At 36.8% G+C, this 24,113-nt stretch overlaps 1 protein-coding gene across 3 annotated transcripts in view; it reads left to right on the forward strand.

The window, feature by feature from the left end:
• LOC133653938 (acylamino-acid-releasing enzyme-like) overlaps positions 1–21,661 on the forward strand; it is a 38,373-nt gene extending 16,712 nt beyond the window's left edge. For all 3 annotated transcript variants that reach the window (XM_062053787.1, XM_062053785.1, XM_062053786.1), the window contains exons 7-23: positions 8,292–8,360; positions 8,442–8,579; positions 8,919–9,010; positions 9,090–9,130; positions 9,688–9,809; positions 9,905–9,965; positions 10,033–10,130; positions 10,247–10,298; positions 11,885–11,973; positions 12,866–13,004; positions 18,911–18,994; positions 20,028–20,108; positions 20,300–20,388; positions 20,655–20,845; positions 20,959–21,061; positions 21,143–21,249; positions 21,346–21,661. In XM_062053787.1, coding sequence (XP_061909771.1) covers positions 8,292–8,360; positions 8,442–8,579; positions 8,919–9,010; positions 9,090–9,130; positions 9,688–9,809; positions 9,905–9,965; positions 10,033–10,130; positions 10,247–10,298; positions 11,885–11,973; positions 12,866–13,004; positions 18,911–18,994; positions 20,028–20,108; positions 20,300–20,388; positions 20,655–20,845; positions 20,959–21,061; positions 21,143–21,249; positions 21,346–21,454 — 1,665 coding nt within the window. In that variant the 3' untranslated portion in view covers positions 21,455–21,661. The remainder of the gene's footprint in view (positions 1–8,291; positions 8,361–8,441; positions 8,580–8,918; positions 9,011–9,089; positions 9,131–9,687; positions 9,810–9,904; positions 9,966–10,032; positions 10,131–10,246; positions 10,299–11,884; positions 11,974–12,865; positions 13,005–18,910; positions 18,995–20,027; positions 20,109–20,299; positions 20,389–20,654; positions 20,846–20,958; positions 21,062–21,142; positions 21,250–21,345) is intronic.
• Positions 21,662–24,113: the final 2,452 nt, after the last annotated feature.

Below are 24,113 nucleotides of genomic sequence, written 5' to 3' on the forward strand. Positions count from 1 at the left end.
GTGGGTCTGGTCGTTGAGTAGCGTGATCCGTAACGTCGCTGGGTCGAGAAGACCAAAGTTCACGTTGGGGCAGGAGTGTAGCCTCTTCTTAACTGGGCAAAGGTAGCCTGTTTCCGAGTCACAGTCGGCGTAAAGTTGGGAAAGATTGAGATCCTGTTGCCCATGAAGGAGAGCGGGGAAGCTTTGCCAGCCCAGCGTGAAATCTGGTTACGAGTTTGAAATAATTTCACTTGGACAACAAGGGTTGAGGAGACTTGCCATCTTTCGGCCTCGCTCTTAAAGTGTGATGGGCCCAGTCCAAATTGGGCATGTTGTTTAGTTTAAGCCTATTTTGCAGGAACTGGGCCATAAACTCAGTGGGACAAGGTCCGTCAAAGCCCTCAGGGAGACCCACCACACAAATCGAATGGCTCCAGAGCAGCTGCTATCTTTCTTCTTACAGTGCCCAAAACTATGGACTCAAGTTTATCAAAAATGTGCGTATTTCGTCAATCATCTCCCTTATGCTCAGGAGCTGAGCCGAATCAGCCACTGATCTTACTGGAGAGTCATGCTCTGGAGAGGCCAGTAGTTTGCGGCGTGGTTTAGCAGAGTCAAGTTTCCCTCGGCTTAACATCGCAAATTCCACCAGTGTTGGACAAAAAGTTGAACAAAAAAGACTACAACAATGAAAGAAGCTATTGACGGCTAAAATTATTAAGAAGTGCACTTAAAATGTATATATAATGTCACATTTCTGCGCAGCCACTACAAAACACGTCCTACATTGTCCTAGCGCAGCAGCGCCCCCCCAGTTTAAATAGAGTTCTAAACATAGTCCCACTCATAAATGTACAATAAAGCATGCTTTATAGTTTTGCTGCCGTATTTGATGCAATCTGCTTCTACATTCATGCAGTGTTTCGTGACCAGCAGGCTCTATAACATGCACCCAATGGTGCAAGAAACGTACAAAAAAATACATAGAACGACCAAAAATTAGCTTTGGACCAACAGTCACAAAGAAATTATGACTTTTGTGTCAAATATGTCAACTGTGGGGGCTTCCTCTAATGTATTGTTTGTAATCACTGTGCTATGCCTGTGCTTTTAGACTTTGACAAACTTTATTAATCCACTATCTTCCATTATTACACTTAAAATGTGTTTATTTTACTCTTTCAATGTCTACTCTGTCTATTTGTGTTTGTGTTTGACTTTCTCTTCTGCTATTACCGAATAACATACCGGTAATCTTAGTTTTACTGAGATTCAGTGATAGTCTGTTTTTGTCAAACCATCTCTTTTAATTTGTTAATTTCTTCTTGTATTATTTCTATTAGCTTCAGGGTGTTCTGTCCTGAACAAAACGCAGACATTGCCGTGTGTTTACCTCGCACAAGACACTGTAGTGTGTGGCTCTTCAGTGTTCTTCCCATACTTGTTTAATTTCAGGGTTGTTGGGAAATCGATGTAAACGCTTTCCGCATTTCTCGTGGGTGGAGCAGCCCCATGCTGCACAAAAGGGCATTTTTACACACAGAAAAACTAACAATGAAGCGTCGCAGTCACATACTGTAGCATCAACCAAAGTTGGTAGCTGTCATGGCGCCCTGTATGTACGTGAGTGCCTTTTTACCAATCATTGAAGAGATTGCCTGAAACCGGGTTATACACGACTCTTTAAGGTGCTACAGCCATGTATAGAGAGAGTATGGCATGTTGCAACTTGGTAACATCTCTTTTTTTGGTAACAAGTCAAATGCAGGAAATATATGTTAATGCTCGGGGGCAATATATAACCAAACTAAAATAAATATACAAACTGGACTTTCAGACAAAACAGAAGGTGATCATACTACAGCAAAATAAGTTTCCTTCAAGAAGGTTAGGCACATGCACTTAAAATACAATTAAAGGGACGGCGTGGCGAAGTTGGTAGAGTGGCTGGGCCAGCAATCGGAGTGTTGCTGGTTACTGGGGTTCAATTCCCACCTTCTACCTTCCTAGTCACGTCCGTTGTGTCCTTGGGCAAGACACTTCACCCTTTGCCTCTGATGGCTGCTGGTTAGCGCCTTGCATGGCAGCTCCCGCCATCAGTGTGTGAACGTGTGTGTGAATGGGTAAATGTGGAAATACTGTCAAAGCGCTTTGAGTACCTTGAAGGTAGAAAAGCGCTATACAAGTACAACCCATTTATCATTTATTTATCACAAATGTTTTTTTAAGTTTATAAAAGTAAATAAATAGGACTAAAGTACTTGACAACAGCATTATCATGAAAGTAAATTATTGTCTTTTTTTCTTCTTGATTTGAGCTTATTAATTTAAAAGTCAAAAGGCTTCATTGCCTCACTTGGTGTAAATCCCACCGCACGTCGCTGGTCAAGACTTTTTGGTAATAAATTAGAGTTAGAGTTTGAGTTTATTTCGAACATGCACGCATACAACATGATACATCACAATTTCCAGTTTCTCTTTTCAACATGTTCGAAAAGGAGTAGGAAGAAGCAGAGCTTATTTAATCCTACCCCTTTTCTTTACATAACAGTTGCTGAAACTTTTTTATTCACTTCCTGTTCTCAATTTATTCACAATAACTCCATAGGTAATCACAATAAAAATAAATAAATAAATAATAGTAAGAATTTAATAATAATAATTGGTGAAGTAAGTCATATTTCATGTGATGAGATAAGTAAGATTACTTTAAGAATGAATGAATGGATGGATGAAATAAATTGAGAATGTTTGTCATGGTTCTTCTTCTTTGTACTTTGTAAACACTTTAAGTTTGAAGAGGATCATATTAGTACATTGTTTGATTGCTTTGCTTAATCCATTCCATAATTTAATTCCACATATTGATATACTGAAGGTCTTAAGTGTTGTACGTGCGTACAAATGTTTTAAATTAAATTTTTCTCTAAGATTATATTTCTCCTCTTTTGTTGAGAAGAATTGTTGTATATTCTTGGGTAGCAGTTTATAGTTTGCTTTGTGCATAATTTTAGCTGTTTGCAAATTCACTATGTCGTGGAATTTCAGTATCTTTGATTCAATAAATAAAGGATTTGTATGTTCTCTATATCCAACATTATGTATTATTCTAACTGATCTTTTTTGTAACACCGTTAATGAATGAAGTGTACTTTTGTAATTATTTCCCCATATTTCCACACAGTAGCTCAGATATGGTAACACTAGTGAGCAGTAGAGAATATGAAGTGATTTTTTGTCTAGAACATGTTTTGCTTTATTCATTATTGACGTGTTTCTTGCTACTTTATGTTGTATATTTTTTACGTGAGATTTCCAGTTCAATTTATCATCAATCATTATACCTAGAAATTTGGTTTCATTTACTCTTTCAATTTCTATTCCGTCTATTTGTATTTGTGTTTGACTTTCTCTACTACTGTTACCAAATAGCATTATTTTAGTTTTGCTGAGATTCAACGATAATCTATTTTTGTCAAACCATCTTTTTAATTTGTTAATTTCTTCTGTTATTATTTGTATTATCTCCTGTGTGTTCTCTCCTGAACAAAAGGCTGTTGTATCATCCGCAAATAATACTAACTTTAAATATTTTGTAACTTTACAAATGTCATTTATATAGAGATTGAATAATTTAGGTCCTAATATTGATCCCTGAGGTACACCACAGGATATATTTAGCGTTGTAGACATGTGTTCGCCTAGCTTCACGTATTGTTTCCTGTTCGTTAGATAACTTCTTATCCAGTTTAAGACTAACCCTCTGATGCCATATCGTTCTAGTTTTTTGATTAAAATATTGTGATTAATTGTGTCAAATGCTTTAGTTAGATCCATAAAAACTGCTGCTGCACATTTTTTACTGTCTATTGCATTGGTAATTTCCTCTGTTATTTCAATTAAAGCCATTGAAGTTGAGATATTAGCTCTGTATCCATATTGGTTCTCTTCGAGTATTCTATTTTTATTTATGAAACTCTCTAATATGTTATTAAACAGTTTTTCAATGATTTTAGAAAATTGTGGAAGTAAAGAAACAGGTCTATAATTTGTAAATTTATGTTTATCTCCAGTCTTATAAATTGGTGCAACTTTAGCTATTTTCATTTTGTTTGGGAATGTACCTGTTTGAAATGATAGATTACTAATATACATTAATGGTCCTGCGATCTCTTCTATAACCTTTTTTATCGTTTCCATATCAATTCCATTACAATCAGTTGAAGTCTTAGATTTACATTTCCTCCTGTGTCACATTACTGAGGAACATGGAGTTGGGATTTCGCTCTATGGTATCATTATATTCCTCAATTGGAACTGGGTCTGGAATCCTTTCTTCCAATTTTGGTCCAATATTTACAAAATAATTATTGAAGCTTTCAACTACTTCCTTTATGTTGTCATTTTTTTTATTTCCGTCTAAAAAGTATTGAGGGTAGTCCCTCTTTGTGCCATTTTTAATAATGCTATTGAAGATGCCCCATGTTGCTCTCATATTATTTTTGTTCCTGTCCAATAATTCACTGTAATATTATTTTCTACATGATCGTAGTATATCTGTTAACTTGTTTTTATACTTGTTGTACTTAATTTCTGCCTCTATAGTTCTTTGTGCTATAAATTCTCTATATAGTGTATTCTTCTTCTTACAAGCATTTTTTAATCCTTTTGTCATCCATGGTTGATTATTCTTTCTTTGCTTGTTACTGAGTTGTATCCATGGACAATGTTTGTCATAAAGTATTATGAACTTGTTTAAGAAATGTTCATATGCTTCATCAACCTCTTTTTCATTGTACACATTGTCCCAATCTTGCTTTTGTAGCTCACTTTTGAAAGCAGTCATCCTCTTCTCTGTGCACAGTCTTCGAAATGTCCTTTTGTCTTCCATGTTCTTCTTGTAGTGTCCATCATATATTGTAAAAACTGGCAGATGATCACTAACATCGGTTATAAGTAGACCACTTGTAGTGTTATTGACAAACTCATTGGTAAAAATATTATCAATAAGCGTGGCACAGTGTGCTGTGATTCTGCTTGGCTTTGTGATTTTTGGATATAAACTGATGCTGTACATTGTATCAATGAAGTCATCAATAGACTTGTGCTTGTTAGGGTTCAATAAGTCAATATTAAAGTCACCACATAAGAACATTATTCTTTGACCATTATCCATGTAAGTAGCCTTGATCCATTCTTCAAATGTTTCTATACTTGACTTAGGTGATCTATATATACAACTGATGAAAATGTTTTTGCTTTTTTCCTGACATATTTCAATGGTTATACATTCTAAGATATTATCTATAGCAAATGACATGTTTTTTTACCACTTTGTAGTTCAGGTTCTTCATCACGTACACAGCTACTCCTCCTCCATTTTTGTTGGTTCTGTTGATGTAGTTTAGTTCATATCCTTCCAGATCAAAATCTATTCCTTTTTTATCATCAATCCATGTTTCTGTGACAGCAATCACTTTGAATGGTTCGTTGATGTGTTCCAAAAAGTTCTTAATGTTGTTGTAGTTTGCATACAAGCTTCTGCTATTAAAATGAATAATTGACAATTTGTTATTGCATGTAATGTTGCTATTATATTGATCATCTGTATAATAAAAACAATTATTACTGATGTGGGAGAAAACATTTGTATCTGGATCTATATCATTTTCCAAATCCTGGTTTTTGTAATCTTTGTTGCAGAAATTTTTTAGTTCCATATTTTCTTGTTCAACAATCTTTGATGTTGTTTCAATAATCTCAATAAGTGTAGGTGGATGTAATCCTGAATGTAGGTCCTCTTGTTTAGTCGTCCCTTGGAACATAGTAGTGTCGATGCTGAATTTGGGTGTTTGTTTTCTGTCGGAGTCCATTATCATCGTTGTTGTGGTAGCTGTGTAAACTTTAAAAATTGTCCAGGTCCTTGATGTCATGGACAACAATTACTCTTGCTTCTGGACCTCCATTCAGCTTGATGTAGATTTTACAGTTGGTGCTCCAAGTTCCCTGGATTTTTCCCTGCTTTCTCAAGTCGCATGCTTTCTTGGCGATTCCAGCATTGCGTTTTGTGAGATGCTCATTCATGTACACATTTGTTCCCTTCAGCTTCTTTCCCTGTCTCAGCAATGCCATTTTAGATTTTCTGTTTACGAGTTTCACGAGCACGACTGGAGTGGCGTTGTTGTTTCTTCCGTTCAGTGGGATGCATGTTTCGATGGTGTTAATGTCAATTTCAATTTCCTTTGATTGCAGAAAGTTGACCACTTGCTGTTCTGCTGAGATCATATCCATTTCATCAGGTTCACCTTCATTATTCATAGCTTTCGCATAGGATCTTGGTTTAATTCGGTGCCCTGTCACGATATCATTCATTCGTTTGTCCTGATCCATTTCGTCTATGATATTCCTCAACATGTTGTTGTCTTCTTGAAGGGTCTTCATTCGTTTGCCCATTTCAGTGGCTTCATTATTTCTTCTGTTGTTCTGAGATTGCAGATTTTCTATATTTTCCTGCAGACTTTTCACATCTTGTTTGTGTTCTGTTGTTACTTTTCTCAGATATTTTTTCAATTCTTTCATTTCTTTCATTTCTTTCATTTCTTTCATTTCTTTTTTCATTTCTTTCATTTCTTTTTTCATTTCTTTCATTTCTTCTTTCATTTCTTCTTTCATTTCTTCAAGTTTTTGTAGGATCACTTCTTGATTCCCATCATGTCCTGTGTCCAACCTCAAATCTTGTTCCCAGTTGTGTTCTGTATCAGCTGACCCCGAAGGTTTCGGGATTTCAATCTTTCCTTTACCTTTTCGCATCGCGGCAGTCACTGACGTCACTGCCTCTTGCTTGTGTCTTAACGGCAGTTGCTTCTTTAGCGACTTGCGGCACTTTAACTTGTTTTTTCCAACAATTTCGTATCTTGCGCCGTTCAGAGATCAATTTGAGGTGTCAGCCTGTCAACTTATATCACTCTGCGACGTCGGGATCACTTTAAAACAGCTGTAAACTCGCCGTAGCTTTTGGTTGCTAGGCAACCGCTTTGAACTGCGGCAAAGGCGCCTTTGGCTTGAGGCTAACGGCTCTCCCAACTCGCCTTCTTTCAGCGCATCAGTGCCTCTCAACTGACCAGAATCAGATTGAAGATGCCAGGGTACTCTCCTGTGGCTGTGATCGCAAATCAGTGGTCAAAATCTTCAGATTTAACAAAAAAACTCCGGTAGCAAGAGCGGAGCCTTTCTCTTTTGCGTCCTTTCTCATTGACAGGAAGTGACGAATTAAACCCGAATTACATCTCTATGCCATGCGGTTAAAGTTTTAACCCATACCAATTTTCTTTGTTACAGCTGCAGACGTTACATGTCGAGTTTTGTTTCCATTGCCATATTGGCAGGAGAAGCAACTGCTAAAATTATTTGAACCAGCATTGGCTTCAGGCCTTCAAAGTGTACTTCACATTCTAAGTATTTGGATATTAGTTGTAACTTAATTGGTTAAACATAATAGACCAGTATAATGTTCCCAGTGTGCTTTTAACATCTATTGAGTCAGCCATAAGAAGGACAAAGTTTGAGATCTACACTGTTTGGACATACAAATACGGTACCTCATTAACATTACAACGTCCTACAATCTTTAGTCAATCAGATCTTACTCACTTTTCCCTATAAATACAGTACCGGTAACTTGCAGCATTTCAGCATTAGAACAACAACTTTTTTACATTTGTATTCTGCTGTGAATTACTTGAAGCTGAGTAAGCAGCAAGTATTTAGCTTTTGTGTCATTGTTTGTTCACCCAGCAAATTTAGAGACACAACACATGGGTCCAACTCGTCTTTAGAAATACACAAAACACGTCAAAAACTATCCTGACAGATAATGAAATACACAATATTATGTCCCGTACCTGGTACGACCAATATACACAATTCATGGTTCGAGGGCTCCGAGCGCTCAGTTTTATTGCTCATCTCCACCATCTGCCATCCTGGCTCTTTACCACAGTTGGAACAACTGAATAATACCCAACTATCTTGATTTTGCGTGGTATATGTGTGATGTCCTGTCTTGGAGGTCTATGTTGAACCCCTCATACCAAATTACTTAGTGATTAATTGTGACCCTTAAAATGGATCAGTTGGTTGTTTAATATTATACATTAGGGGGGGCAAGAAGAAAAGAACAGCCACCCCATTGATACCATCAATTGTGTTAATTGTGTCACCTAGTTTATATGCACAAGTCAGCTCGCAAAGTGTCACTCAAAATATCACTCAAAATATCACTGTTATTGTTTTGTCTTATTTTCTGATTTTAGAAAGAGTCTTCGGTGTTGTCCTCTACTCTGGATGAAGACAATACTTCAGAGAAAAAGGAGTCTGTCAAAGTATTAAATGAGGCGTTTTGACACATTTATTTTTGTCGTCTTGTCTGGTTAATGTAATGTCCCTCCTTGCTTGATGTACAGGGGGAGCAGTTTGTCTTCTATGAGGACTGGGGAGAGACACTAGTTCAAAAGAGCCACCCAGTGCTCTGTGTTCTGGACATTGAGAGTGACAATGTGTCTGTATTAGAAGGAATACCTGAGAACATATCACCAGGACAGGTTGGTGTGATGATGTGGATGGTTTTGTTTGCTTTTATTATTTTGTACTTAACTAATAAAACATTAGCTTGACTTACCAATTGAAAATTAATCTCAAGGAATTTGTTTTTTAATGGTAAATTCAAGTTTTAGCACAGTAAAACACATTTTCTTATTACGCATTCTAAAATGTACACACAAAAAATATGTAATTTGTAAAATAATAGTAATATATAATAATGTGGCTGTATTGTTTGTGTTTGACATGTTTTGGGGAGATTATTTTAATGGATTGTTACTTTGATTGACAAATAAACAGCTTTTTAAAAGTCCACTTATTTTTTCTCTCTGTTTCTACAGGCATTTTGGGCTCCTGGTGACACAGGTGTGGTGTTTGTTGGATGGTGGCATGAGCCTTTTAGACTTGGCCTCAAGTTTTGTCCTAACAGGAGGTGATTGTGGAGTTAAAATCTGCATGGGAACTAAAAGCATTATTTAGTATATAACTCATGTTTCTTTTTTTTTTGTCAGGTCGTCCTTGTTCTATGTGGACCTCACTGGAGGGAAATGTGGTAAGTGCACCTTCGCATAAGATCTGTTATATTACTTTTCTTTTTCTTAATCTATTTAGATGAACATTATGTATTTGAAACAATTTACCAAGAGTCACTGCATGTAGTTCAGGCAACTGCTTTCTGTGCAGCCAGCTTGGGGGTTCAGTTCCTACACAGTGTAAATGTGTCCTGTTATTGACTGGCGACCAGTCCAGAGTGTCCTCTGCCCCTGAATAAGAAAATAGGTGTAGAAAATAGACGCATGGAGTGATTATTGAACAAAAATTTAAACTAATTTTAAACCCATCGTACCATACTGTGCATGGTCTGGATAGTGGTATGCATTTCAAAATGTTATGAGGAGCACAACCTAGTGGGGAAGTTGGTGTATTACAGTTTCAGCATTTCTTCAACTCATTGTCAAAATTGAAGGATATGCCCTACTGTCAAAAGTCTTCCACTATTCTTTTTATTTTATTTGTTTCGGCTAATGAGATGAATCTGGTTATTTAGGTAGCAAAAGTGTAACTCAAAAATAAGCACAATCATTTTATTGCATTTGTTGTGTCCCTCAGAGCAGTTGTCATCTGGAACGAGTGGAGTGTGCTCTCCCAGGTTAAGCCCAGACCAGTGTCGGATTGTCTATCAGGAATATTCAGTTTATGGACCGCACATGCAGTGTAGCCGACTGTGTATGGTAAAGCCCTTTCCACAGTAGACATGTTTACTTTCTCCTTTTCACTTTTGGCTATGTTGAAGCATGGTTTTCTTATATTCTTATGTTCTCTCTAGTATGATTGGTATACTAAGCAGACCTCAGTGGTGGTGGATGTGGTGAAGAGACCAGGAGAAGGCAAGTAACATTTATAGTCTTTAACCTATACCTTTTGTGTGAAATGTGCCCTAATTTGGTTTTACAGATGGCTTCACTGGCATTTACTGCACTCAGCTGCCACCTCAATGCTGGTCAGCTGATAGTCAACATATTATTGTTGCCTGTCCTCAGCGCAGCCGCAAGGTACTTACAGCATAAATTAGTAAAGTAAAAAAGCAAGCGTTAGTATTTCCTTTTTTGCTTTTAAACGTGTCTACAGCTCTTCCTCTATATAACGGCTTATTTTGTCTATTTTGAAGGAGCTTCTGATGGTGGATATAAACACAAAGAGTGTATCCTCTCTGACTTCGAGTGAGTCATCAAATATTTTTATACTAATGTTCAATGTATACAGTTAGATACATAAATGTCTATAATAATCCATTTACATAGTTCATTAAATCAATATGCAGCTTGATATCACAGCAGAATAGTGTTATTTCTGTGCATGTGAAAATGTGCTTGTGACATATTTGAGTGTTCGTTTTCTACTGCTTATTCTGTTCAGGTTGAACAAGACTATCTTATAGTTTTCAACAAAATTCCTTCTTCCTCAATATATGTAACTAAAAAGCAATGCACCTTGCTGTACATCCCATTCATAGTTTAATGTCAAAATAAAATGTTGTGATATAATTATTAAACAGTACCTCCAGTACTTAAAAGGGAACTGCACTTTTTGGGGGGAATTTTGCCTACCATTCACAAGCCGAGTCATACCAAAGACTATAAAAATGGGACCCATAACCTCCCTGCTTGGCACTCAGCAACAAAGGGTTGGAGTTGGGGGTTAAATCACCAAAATGATTCCCGGGCGCGGCGCCGCTGCTGCCCACTGCTCCCCAAGGGGATGGGACAAATGCAGAGGACAAATTTCACCACATCTAGTGTGTGTGTGACAATCATTGGTACTTTAATCTTTTTAATCTTTAATCCTTATGTAAGACAAGAACACATTTTTATGCATTCTAAATAGTAAATAAATGCAATCAAAAGTCTGCTTACAATAGAGCCTATGGAAGTTGTGCTATTCTGCCTATGAAGCCCTTAAAAACAGCCAAACACCTCCATTAAGGTATAATATACATGCTGTAAGTATATATGTAATATATTAACGGGCACATTTATCATAACATTTAATATTTACCTATTTTGCTCATTAATTTAAAAAACGCATCACAATGTTTGCCTTTTGTTTTTCAACAACATCACTGATTACTACTCACTGCAGACTTCATGAGAGCCATCAAAAATTATAAAACATCACTTACTGTACAATGTCTGCTGTCATTAGGATGCCAACTGAAAGAATCTTGTTATAATCTCATTTAGAAGAAGAATGACTCATAATCCTCGCGAAGAAAAGGGGGGTGGAACCAAGTGTCTTTCGTGTCTAAATTGGCTGTCAAAGTGTACCAACTTGTCGGAATATGTCGTCATCCTTCTACTATCAAGGCGAAAGACATGATTTATGATCTAGAATAAACTTCCACAAGCACTGAGACGAGCCAGACACCAGTCGATGATGTCAACGTAGCTACATAAGCTTGTGATCATGGCACTGCTATAAATGTCTGCGTTAGCACTTATAATAACAATTTCACTAATATTTGGTTAATATTCAAGTCACAAAATATAAATGGAGTATTGTTGGTGGTATTTGGATGTTTATTTATTGGTTTTTATGGGCGGAATAGAGGACTTCCTATTGGCTCCATTGTAAGCAAACTTTTATTTAGGTTTATACACAAGTTAGAATGCAAAAACATATATATACATCCGTCGTCTTGTCTTTCATAATGATTGTGAACGATAGGCAACATTTTTAAGAAAGTGCAGTTCCCTTTTAAGGCCCTCTCAGTAATCAACAGTAATAGTTGTTTTCTCTTTAACTGTAGATTCTGACATGGGTTCCTGGTCTTTGCTGACTGTAGAGAGAGACCTGATAGTGACAAGCTGCGCTTCTCCAAACTGCCCTCCAAGTCTGGTAGGATCCATGACGCACAATCTTTATTCAAGTATTTCAGTGTAACGTGGGTTATTAAGGCCTTAAATTCCAATTATTGGGTTTAAGACTTTTTAAGACGTCTTTAATTCTTTCAAAATTGCATAAAAAGTCTTACATACGACCATCAAAGGTAATATAAATTATATGATATTCATTTGGAACAAATGCATAAAATGTTAATGAATGTTTTGGTAAATATTTAGGGGCAGTATTCATAACTACTAAACAAAACTAATGAATATGCTGTGCAGCCTGATCAGAATTTATACAGACATTACGAAAGCCCACAGCAAAGCCAAGTTATGTGTGTAAAATGTTAAAAGTGCAAGTTCAGTACAAGTCCATGCCAAAAGATGCTCAAACGCCACAAAAACATCTGTACAACTGTACAGGGATTGTCTCAACAAATATTAGTTAACAATAGAGACGCTTCTGGTGTTTTAAGCAATGTTAAACATTTTGTTTTCCAATGTGAAAGTGCAGTCAATGAATTTGTATACAGTAGTTACAATTCATTCTGGGCCCCTGATTTTCTTTCGTCTTTGTACTTTTTTGTCAGTATCGATACGAAATGGTCTTGAAATTGTTTCATTGTGGTCTTAAAAAGTGTTAAATTTGACTTATTGAAACATGCTGAGACCCTGCTATTTGTTGTATGCATATCGAAAGGATTTGATAAATAATAATACATTGGTTGCGTTGTTCGAAGCGTTTTTTTTTTGTTAATTAATGTTAATTGATTCTCAAAAATGTCAGGGACAAGTTTCTATCAATTTATTATAAATAAGATCAAACGTGTTAAAGGTCAGATTGATATATGCTATTAATTTGTGTTTTGCTTCCTCTAATGCTATGTCCCTTCTTTGTCCAGAGGGTGGGGTTCCTTCCGGGCAGGGATTCTCAGGAGAAAGTGGTCTGGGTTACACTGGAGGAATCTCAGCCATTGCCAGAAATCGATTGGCAGATCTTGACTTTCACTCCTCCCTCAGAGCAAGAAAACAGTCAATACCGTAAGTGTAAAATTGCAAGCTACCTTAAAGGGGAACTGCACATTTTTTGTGAATTTTGCCGATCGTCCACAATCATTATGAAAGATATGATGATGGATGAATTTTTTTTAATGCATTCTAAATATTTAAATAAACATAAATAAAAGTCAGTTTACAGCATAACCAATAGGAGGTCCTCTATTTCGCCCATAAAATCCAATAAATAACCATTCAAAAGCAGCAACAGTACTCCAATTACATTTCGTGACTTGAATATTAACCAAGTATTAGTGATATTGTTGCTATAAGCGCTAAGGCAGACAAACTATTTATGGCGGTGACGTGATCACTACTGGGTGTACCTATGTTAAATCATCGAGTGGTCTGCTGCTTCCTCGCTTCTCTGCTCCTTGGAAGTTTATTGTAGATCATAAATCATGCCTCTCAACTGGAAAGTAGATGGCTGAGGATGTAATCCGACAAGTTGGTGCAGTTTGACAGCCAATTAGGACCTGGAACGACACGAAAAGCGCTTCTTCCAGCCGCCCACCCAACCCGGTTATCAGACATTCTTCATCAAAATGGTAATATATATGAACATCCCAGGAGTAGGCATCCTAATGACAGCAGACTTTTTACAGTAAATGTTTTATTATGTTTGTTGACTCTCATGAAGTCTGCAGTGAGTAGTAATAAGTGATGAAGAAAAAAAAAAGGAAACGTTGTGCTTTGTTGAAATTAATGTGCCCCATATGCTTAAAATGATCAAAATATGTAAATATTAAATATTATTATAAATGTTCCCGTTACTACATTACATATACACTTACATCATGTATATAAAACCCTAATGGAGGTGTATGGATGTTTTTTAAGGGCTTTATAGGCAGAATTGAGTGGCTCCCCTAGACTCCATTGTAAGCGGACTTTGGACGCATTTATTTAATATTTAGAATGTATTTAAAAAAAAAAAAAAAACATCCGTCGTCATGCCTCTCATAATGATTGTGAATGATAGGCAAAATTCCCAAAAAGTGCAGTTCCCCTTTAATTAATGTATCATCAGAGGTGGGTAGAGTACCCAAAAAATTGTACTAAAGTATGAGTACCGTTACTTTAGAATAATATGGTAAGTAATAGTAAAAAGTAGTCATCAAAATAATTACTTGATTTATCGAATAACTTGTGAGTAACTTTTGATTTATTTTGTAGCAATTTTTTATTGGTTCTTCGACTACAACCGTAGTTGGTGTGTGTAGGAGTGGGTACCGAATTCGGTACTTTCATAGGCACCGACTGAATTCCTTCGGTACTACCGGGTATCGATTCACATAAAACCAAACATTTTCATATTTTGATACCTTTATTGCATTTGCACGCTTCTGGTTGAGCTACTCTCCTGACTACTTGTGCTGCTGCCATTTGTTATGCCATTCAGTTGTTGTTGTTTAAGTGTAATCTTTTATTCTGCATCGTGTGACTGCAATAAGTTTGTGTTGGACTGACCACCATAGCGACTTTTGGACAAAAACTGCACTGGCGCGGATGTTAAACAGCTGCTTGTTCACGAGCAGTGACAAAGACACTGTTATTTCAAAATCACACTGTTGTCCCTGTGTCGTTGGGAGCTCCCTCACCGGCTGATCTGTCCGATGATGTGAAAATACAAGCGGCTTGGGGAAAACAACGGCGCAGAGGAGGAAAAACGATGGGGAATATGGAACCGTGGCGGGGAGGAGGAAACACTGCCGCTGCCTTCTAAACAATGATGTCCGATCGCTAAAGATGAAAATTGAAAAGCAAAGTTTGTTTTGAGTACAGGTAATCAAATGGCGATGGTGTTCATTGAAACATGGCTCCATTAAGATATTTTGCGGACTCTCTCCTTGAGTTGTAGCCGTTTCTCTTACATCCGAGCATAGCTGTGAGGAAGAGCCAAAGGGCGTGGTCTGTATGTGAATGTCAGCTGATACACACTGTATGCACAGCCGATACAGAACTACAATGCCTGTCTCGGTCTCAAGAGAGTTTTAGAAATATTTTAGTATGTACTATGATTTAACTTCTTGGAATTGCAAATGCATGGAAAGTCTACTAAATAATACATTTTATAAATTTGACTCAGAAGTAAAAAATAAAGATTTAACACCTAGAAAACATCATTATTTTCAGCTCATTGTTAAATCACAAATAAAAACAATTACCGGTATATTATTATTAAAGAAATTAATATTTGATAACATATGTTCATACACAAAAGTACCAAAAACTGGTACCATACGCAGGGCCGACTTAAAAGGGGTGACCCTGGGGCTGAGGGGCTTTTGTCCCTCACCCCAAACCTCAATAACCCCTTGCCCAAAAACACAATTTGAAAAAAAAATCATGATTTCACTCATCAGGACAGCAACAATGCAAAAATATTACCCATTTCATTCCATGTTCATGTCCGTGCAAGTGTAATAGAAGCCAGTACATTTTGAGTCAAGTGTTGGCGGTCCGGGAGACTGTCTGTGTTTTAGCTCAATAGTAGTACGATGGTCTTTCACTTGAGCAATGTGGGTTCGATTCGGGGGCCCCTCGACCATACGGCACCAGTCACGGTTGAAATGTTAACGGTACCCTTCCCTAGGTGTATGTGTGTGTGCATGCGTGCGTAAAACATAAAACGCATATACAATTTACTGCAGCATGTTTTCTCTGTCAGAAGTAGAATTCTCGTAGGCAGAAATGTGAACATTTCTACTGACACAGATGACAGCACATGATATAAATGTTTGTTTACTCGCTTGAAGATGTGTGCTGCTTTGTCTAACGTCATGTCAGTTTTTACAGTCTGTACGTTTCTATGCACTATATTAGTTAGATTTGTCAAATAATTCAGTTTCTTCTGTTTTCAAACATACAGTATATGTGAAGTTCTAGTTTCCATGCTATTAGCTCTAATGTGACTGTTGGCTATACGTACTTGGCCCTCGTACACCAGGGGGAAATTGTGGTCATTTCAGCTTGTTTAGCTATGTGACAATAAGTACAGTAATACATCAATACCGTAGAAGCAGAGAACACTACATGTTAATTAGCTAGCACTAGTAAATTTCAAGCTCTGGATCTAACAGATAAGTATTTTCCACTGCTATTTGGTGTTGTTGGTATTGTTTTAATGTGTTTAAATGACAGTTGTGATTATTATGCTCATCAGAGACATACAAAAAAATGCTATTTGAGACCATATCCACACGAGCACAGATACTTAATTAAGGCATACTTATCTCTGCATTTAGGCCTCTTGTCCACATGCAAACACATACTTTTGTCCTTTAAAACGCAGATGTTTGTAAACGCTGGACAAGGTGTAGACTTCCAAAACTCTCCGCTCAGCGTATGTGTGTAGACAGCATAAACAGAGACTTGTACTCATCTGATGATATCATGGTTGTGCTCTGTTATTTCCAAAGCTCAACAGCACTGCCTTGTTGGATCAAAACACATTATAAGAGGACGGCTTGTATGTTTGAATGTAAATATACTGCTAGTTTTACTCAACATTGACAAAAAAGACGCATTCAAATGGGCTTTGCGACGCGCCAAGCAGCGCCAATGATAGTCAGCTGTTTTGGATAAGCTTCGCTGTCGGACCGCCAGTTTATGGGACATCTTTGACAAGAAAGACTTTTTGCTTTGTGTCATTAGAAAGGTGCAACATTATCTCATGTTTTTATTCCTTATTTAACAACAGATCATGAAGTTAATTTACATGGGTTGGTTCCATTTGTGTAGATGGTTGTGCGTGTGCGTATAACTCACATGAGCGACTTAAAAAAACAAAACAAGATGCAAGCCTTAGTCAATGAATTATACCAAATTGTGATATAAATAATTGTAATGATTAGGAATGAAACTCAATGTAACGGAGCAAAAGTAGCGTTTCTTCTTCACCAAAATATGCACATAAAAGTAAAAAGTATGTTGTTTTAAAATTACTCTGACAAGTACAATTGATCCAAAAAGTTACTGAAGTAAAGGTAACGCAGTAAATGTAGCGCGTTACTACACACCTCTCTGTATCATTCTAGCATATATCATTCTCCTTTCAATTTCTCTCAAAATGTACACGTTTCAGAATAATCGTGATTTAATAATTCAGTTATTAGATTATTATTCTCTTAAATTTACAGCCTAAATTAATATACTGTATTTATTTTGTTTGAAAGATCTGCAGATAGTTATCAGGGTTTCCTCTTAATTTATTTGATCGTGGCGCACCGCCACGGCAAAATATATATCGCCACACCTTAAACATTAGGGTTTTTTTTAATGTGAAAAATCATTAAAGTAATGTATTGTAGCATCCAGAAAAAGACACAAAGTCTGACGCTCTCTTTAACTTTTATTGCCAATTTTATGCTAATAACCAGCCCAATTCCAACCGTCTTTGTGCTTCACTCCCAGAAACACAACACTCCCTCATTCTCTGCCAACACGGTGTGTTCACAAATCATGGGAGCAATGAGCATTATAACACACGAACATACACATTGGAGATACATATTTGTGTGTATATACAGTATGTGTATATGTATGTGTACCGTATATATATATATATATATATATATATATATATTAGGGGTGTGGGAAAAAATCGATTCGAATTCGAATCGCGATTCTCACATTGTGCGATTCAGAATAGATTCTCATTTTTTAAAATGTATTTATTTATTTTAATCAAATTTTTTAATTATTTTTTTTATTAATCAATCCAACAAAACAATACACAGCAATACCATAACAATGCAATCCAATTCCAAAACCAAACCCGACCCAGCAACACTCAGAACTGCAATAAACAGAGCAATTGAGAGGAGACACAAACACGACACAGAACAAACCAAAAGTAGTGCAACAAAAATGAATATTATCAACAACAGTATCAATATTAGTTACAATTTCAACATAGCAGTGATTAAAAATCCCTCATTGACATTATAATTAGACATTTATTTAAAAAAAAGAACTATAGTGTCACAGTGGCTTACACTTGCATCGCATCTCATAAGCTTGACAACACACTGTGTCCAATATTTTCACAAAGATAAAATAAGTCATATTTTTGGTTCATTTAATAGTTAAAACTAATTTACATTATTGCAATCAGTTGATAAAACATTGTCCTTTACAATTATAAAAGCTTTTTACAAAAATCTACTACTCTGCTTGCATGTCAGCAGACTGGGGTAGATCCTGCTGAAATCCTATGTATTGAATGGATAGAGAATCCTTTTGAATCGGGAAAAAATCGTTTTTGAATCGAGAATCGTGTTGAATTGAAAAAAAAATTGATTTTGAATCGAATCGTGACCCCAAGAATCGATATTGAATCGAATCGTGGGACACCCGAAGATTCACAGCCCTAATATATATATATATATACACATATACACCTAAAATTCGGTGGACAAAAAAATACTTAAATCACCAAAACAGCGCTGCCGATACCAGATGTTGTGATGACGTAAGCAGTACGCACGGGACTGTCTGGATCAGAGGCAGCATGAGCAATGTGGACGTACTTTGATATATCAGAGATATACCCGCGGACAGCGATCTACAAAATATAAGAGGACAGTCCTTTGAAAGGACTGGAAAAAGTCTCTGGACTTTTGAAAAATTCTTAACAAAGTACGTTGTACACAATAAGCAGCAACAATTGAAAAATAGAGCAAAACATACGCGGCCACCGTTTTTTTCCTCCAACCAATACATTTTGATAGTTTATATCGTTATTATTGGGTGTTTATCTATGTGTAAATATACACCACTACAATGGATTTGAAATTAAATGAAACAACAAGATGTGCTATAACTGCAGACTTTTAGCTTTAATTTGAGAGAGGACTTCCATAATTGAATTGTTTTCTTTTTTTCAGCTGGCCTCGACTTCGAAGCTTTGCTGATTAAACCAAAGGAGTTGAAAGATGATGTGAAGCTGCCTCTTATTGTGTATCCTCACGGTTGGTCAAGTTTTTATTATTTGATTCTTAATAATTTAGCTGAGGAAACAAAACAGAGAACGTGGTTATTTTAGCAATGATTAGTCAGTCCCAAATTTTGCACAATCAGGTCACGTATACCGAAAGCCACGTGCACCTTATTCCTGCACACTTAAAAAAACATCAAACATTGTCTGTAAGCACTAGAGATCCACCGATATGTTTTTTTCATGGCCGATACCGATTATTACCGTAGTATTCAAGGAAGCCGATATTTAGAGCCAGTATTATTTTGCAGTAAAAGTTATTTAAACATGAACAGGATACGTCCGTAAACAGCTGGACAACGCTTTAAGTTTTCTGTTTAATATTATTTTTGAAGAAAAGTCGGACCAGTAGCGACAAGATGTTTAACGCGGCGCTACTGTTGTTGTTGATTTAGCGCCAAACAACATCAGGGGATTTCATCAACAACGTTATTATATGTATCTAATTCAGCGGGTCAGGATCGTAGCTGCGTTAGCGCTGCAGTGGATAAAAAAAGGCAACTCTTCACAAGCAGGGCAAACGAGCTGGTGCTGGAGCAGTTTCTATAAATATCGACTTGACTAATGATTTATTTTATAAAATATGAATTACTGCTATTTTGTGTGTATATTGTATCTGCTGTTGTAGTGGTAAAAAAAAATACAGACAAAAGGAGGCCGATACAATATACATCAAAATGCCAAATACCGGTCAATCTGCAATAAGCATGCAATAAAACATCTTACTCTGAATTACTTTTCACCTGTTAGACATATGTAAATAAATATTATGTAATTATACAATGGGTATTTTTGGGGGGGAAATTATTTTTTTTCCATGAAAGAGTATTCTTAATTGTCCCTTTCTGAATGTACACACATACTAGTCTAGGGCTTCAATTGATTCATAATGCATGAATAATTATTTATTGATAATGCATGTATAATATAGCTCAGGTTGACATTTTCGTTTACAACAATGAAAACATTTTGGAAGCATCTGTATTTAACTTCCGTTTTTTTTTTAGGTGGTCCACACTCAGTGATCGTAGCTGACTGGCTTCTGTCTGCCGGTGTGCTCTGCAAAGTGGGCTTTGCTATATTATTAGGTAATTTCAAATCCGCCATGTTATCTATACTTGCTCCAATAGTCACAGACTGTTTCGTTTTTTTATGTAGTCCAGTAATTTAACCTACAACAGTCCTGTTGCTCACTTTGATATTTAGCACTGATACTATAAATAGGTAATAATTACTAATAATTACAGAAATCCATGTTTTTTTTTTTGCTTACTTTCAGTGAACTATCGTGGCTCACTCGGATTTGGCCAAGACAATATCCTGTCATTGCCTGGCAATGTTGGCACTCAAGACGTCAAAGATGTTCAAGTAAAAACAAAATTAAATCCCCTTTGAGGGGATTAAAACAGTTTATCTTATCTTATAAGTACTTAACAGTACATGCTTTTTGATTTCAAGTTATATGTTGTTGTGGTCTTGTGGTTTGTTTTCCCAAAAGGTTATTTCTCATTCAAATGATTTTACCTGGAAACCCTATATCGTGTAATTATGACAGGTTGACAGTATCAATGATAAAGTTCTCCACAGTTATTTATGTTGTCTAACCTGGTGTGTTCATGTTTTTTCTCGACCAGTTTGCAGTTGAAAGTGTTCTCAAAGGTGATGTGTTCGATAGACAGAAGCTTGCAGTTATGGGCGGTTCCCACGGTGGTTTCTTAGCCTGTCATCTCATTGGCCAATATCCCGATTTCTACAAGGCTTGTGTAGTCCTCAACCCTGTCGTCAATTTGGCCTCCATGGTTGGCTGCACAGACATCCCAGACTGGTACAGCTTGACCTCCTTGTTAATGTTACTGTCTTTAGCACACAGCAAAACATCATGTTCTGTGGTCAATGAAACAACACTTTTTTTCCTCTCACGCCTTTGTTTCTTGGCAGGTGTATGTTTGAGGCTGGCTTTGACTATGTTACAGATGTTCTGTATGAGCCTGCGATTTGGGAACAAATGTTGGACAAGTCTCCAATCAAACATATCCCACAAGTATGAGCATGTTTTGTGTGTCTGTTAATGTTTTCTGTGTGTGATAATTCATATATTCTGTCTATTATTACTCTGATCCAGGTGCAGACACCTGTCTTACTCCTATTGGGAGAAGAGGACAAGCGTGTGCCCCACAAACAAGGAATTGAATATTACAGAGCTTTGAAAACAAAGCAGATCCCAGTCCGGTAAGCAGCTCTAATGACCAGTTTTGTATGTTCTATCAGATACGAGTTTCATTGACTGTCTCACTTGTTCATTCTCTCATTCTCTGGCGTGTATAGTTTACTGATGTATCCAGGAAACAACCACTCCCTGTCCAATGTGGATGCTGAGTCTGATGGGTTTGTGAACAGTGCTCTATGGATAACCCAACACCTGGCGCTCAAATGAAAAGATTTAAATTGCAAAAATAGATCAGAATACTGCTGTATATAAAAGAGTCAATTAAACCAACGCAAAGGAATGCTTTCAGACCAGATCACACCTTGTAACTACATTCATTTAATTGTATTCAATATCTTCATGAATCTTAATGATTTACACTTTTTGATTTGCTTAAACGATACTTTACTACTATAAAGGCCTGTTTGAATACTGGGGATGTTGTCATTATTCCATATTATTACACTTCAGTAAAGCTTTTCTGGTATATTGAGTCACCTTATAATCAGTGTGTATCAGTAAAGGCGACCTATTATGATTTTAATCTACTTTTAAACACTTTCTTGTGGTCCAGATAATACAAAATGGATATTCTTAGGTGTAGATTTTGCTCCACAGTCAGTTTTATTAACACGTTTTTAGAGTTTCTCTGCAAGATGTTCAATTCTGGAGGTGTTCCCAGATTGCAAGTGTAACCATGCAATCGCTCCAAAAGTATAATTATTTATCTTTTTAAATCGTACACTGTTTTCATATATATATTTTAGTCGTCACCGCTTTTTTTTTCCAGACACGGTCAAAAATAAACACAAATTCATCCGGTCACAACATTAGGTACACCTGCACTCACTCCGATCTATTCAACTTTGTGTATAAAAGGTGCTTTTGACAGTATTTATGTCACTGCATGTCACATGTCAGTGTTATTATGCACATGCCAAATTAGATGAGAATAATACGTTGTCTTGACTTTTTTAAAATGTTTCTTCACAGCCTAAGCTCTGTCTGTGACAGCTTGACCTAGTGTCCAAATAAGTATGTCTATCTGTGTGCAAGCTAAGGCTAAAAAGCATTAACCTTATGATTTGATGCGTTGACATTGTTTAACACAAGCATTCAACATTGTAACAACATAAGTCAGAAAATATAAAATTCCTCATAGGTCATCATCATTCAATCTCCAAAACGGTACACCGAATTGCCCTGCCTGTAATTGACTTGCGAGCACTGCAGTGTACTATACCTCTTGCCCAAAGTCAGCATAGTTAGGCTTCAGCTTACCCATGACCTTGAACATAAGCATTGAATGCAGGCCCCTTTTATCATATAGCACGTTATGGGGTTGGACCTTATATTAAGATGGAAAGACTGTTTAGCTCGATTAGATTTTTTTTTTTAGCGCTGTCAATGTTAACGCACGTGATTAATTAAAAAAAATATCGCGTTATAATAAATGAAGCAAAATGTATCATTATTTGTGTTGACTGCACGTAAACCCGGAAGGCGGCGCCTATTGTTACACGGTTCTAAGATGAGTGATAAGGGGCGGCCAATTTAACTTAAAAACAATCCGATGGAACTTAAGATAAAACTGAGGTAATGTGTTGGCATTGCAGCTACAAACTTTCTCATCATCGGCGCACAACAAGTTGAAAATAGCACATACAGGTTTCCCGCAGAGCATTCAGTTAAAGTTAAAGTACCAATGATAGTCACACACACACACTAAGTGTGGCGGAATTATTCTATGCATTTGACCCATTACCCTTGATCACCCCTTGGGAGATGAGGAGAGCAGTGAGCAGCAGCCGTGGCCGCGCCCGGGAATCATTTTGGTGATTTAACCCCCAATTCCAACCCTTGATGCTGAGAGCCAAGCAGGGAGGTAATGGGTTCCATTTTTATAGTCTTTGGTATGACTCAACGGGGGTTTGAACTCACAACCTACCGATCTCAGGGCGGACACTCTAACCACAAGGCCACTGAGTATCAAAAGCATTAAATGAATTTTGCAGCTCCTCCACATCGAGAGGAGCCAGATGAGGTGGTTCGGGCACAGAGAAATCCAAGGACACATTGCAAACTTTTTGCCTCTAAGGGCCCAAGTGAAAATGGGCCGTGGGCCAAACGTGGCCTGGGAACGCCTTGGGATTCCTCGGAAGGAGCTGGACAAAGTGGCTGAGGAGAGAGAAGTCTGGGCTTCTCGGCTTAGGCTGCTACCCCCGTGACCCAACCTCGGATAAGCGGAAGAAGAAGATGTATGGATGTTTTTAATGCATCTAAAGCAGGGGTGTCCAAAGTGCGGCTCGGGGGCCATTTGCGGCCCGCAGCTAATTGTTTACCGGCCTGCCACACATTCCAGAAATACTATTGTAAAAATAAAAAAGAACATTAAAAAAAGTGGAATGAGGTGAAATCTAACGAGAAAAAGTTGCAATGTTGACACAAAAGCTGCCATGCAGGCTGTTTTTTTTTCTTTTGTCTTTCTTTATTTTTATTTTTTTTGCCATTGCTCAAAAAAAAAAAAATAATGACAAAAAATCCATATTATAATGAATTATTTTCAGGGCTCCAATTACTTCAAATATTTCACTTTAAAATGTTTTATGTGGTAAATATTGCATATATTGTGTAGTAGCCATATAAAAACATCAAAGTTTTCTTTGACAAAAGCGCATAAAACAAACAAAATAATTGTTCCAGCATAAAATCGACAGATATATCTGAAGTTGATCTCGTAACTTAAGTGTTGAAAGTAAAAGAAAAACCTAATAAAAAATGTATCACTTTATGAGTGGGGCAACTTTTGGATCCCAAATATATTTAGTGATTTTTTATTTATCTTTTCACTGTGATTACTCAAAAATATGAAATAATTAAAATCAAT

Source organism: Entelurus aequoreus, linkage group LG07 (assembly GCF_033978785.1).
Source record: "Entelurus aequoreus isolate RoL-2023_Sb linkage group LG07, RoL_Eaeq_v1.1, whole genome shotgun sequence".
NCBI classification, from domain to species: domain Eukaryota; kingdom Metazoa; phylum Chordata; class Actinopteri; order Syngnathiformes; family Syngnathidae; genus Entelurus; species Entelurus aequoreus.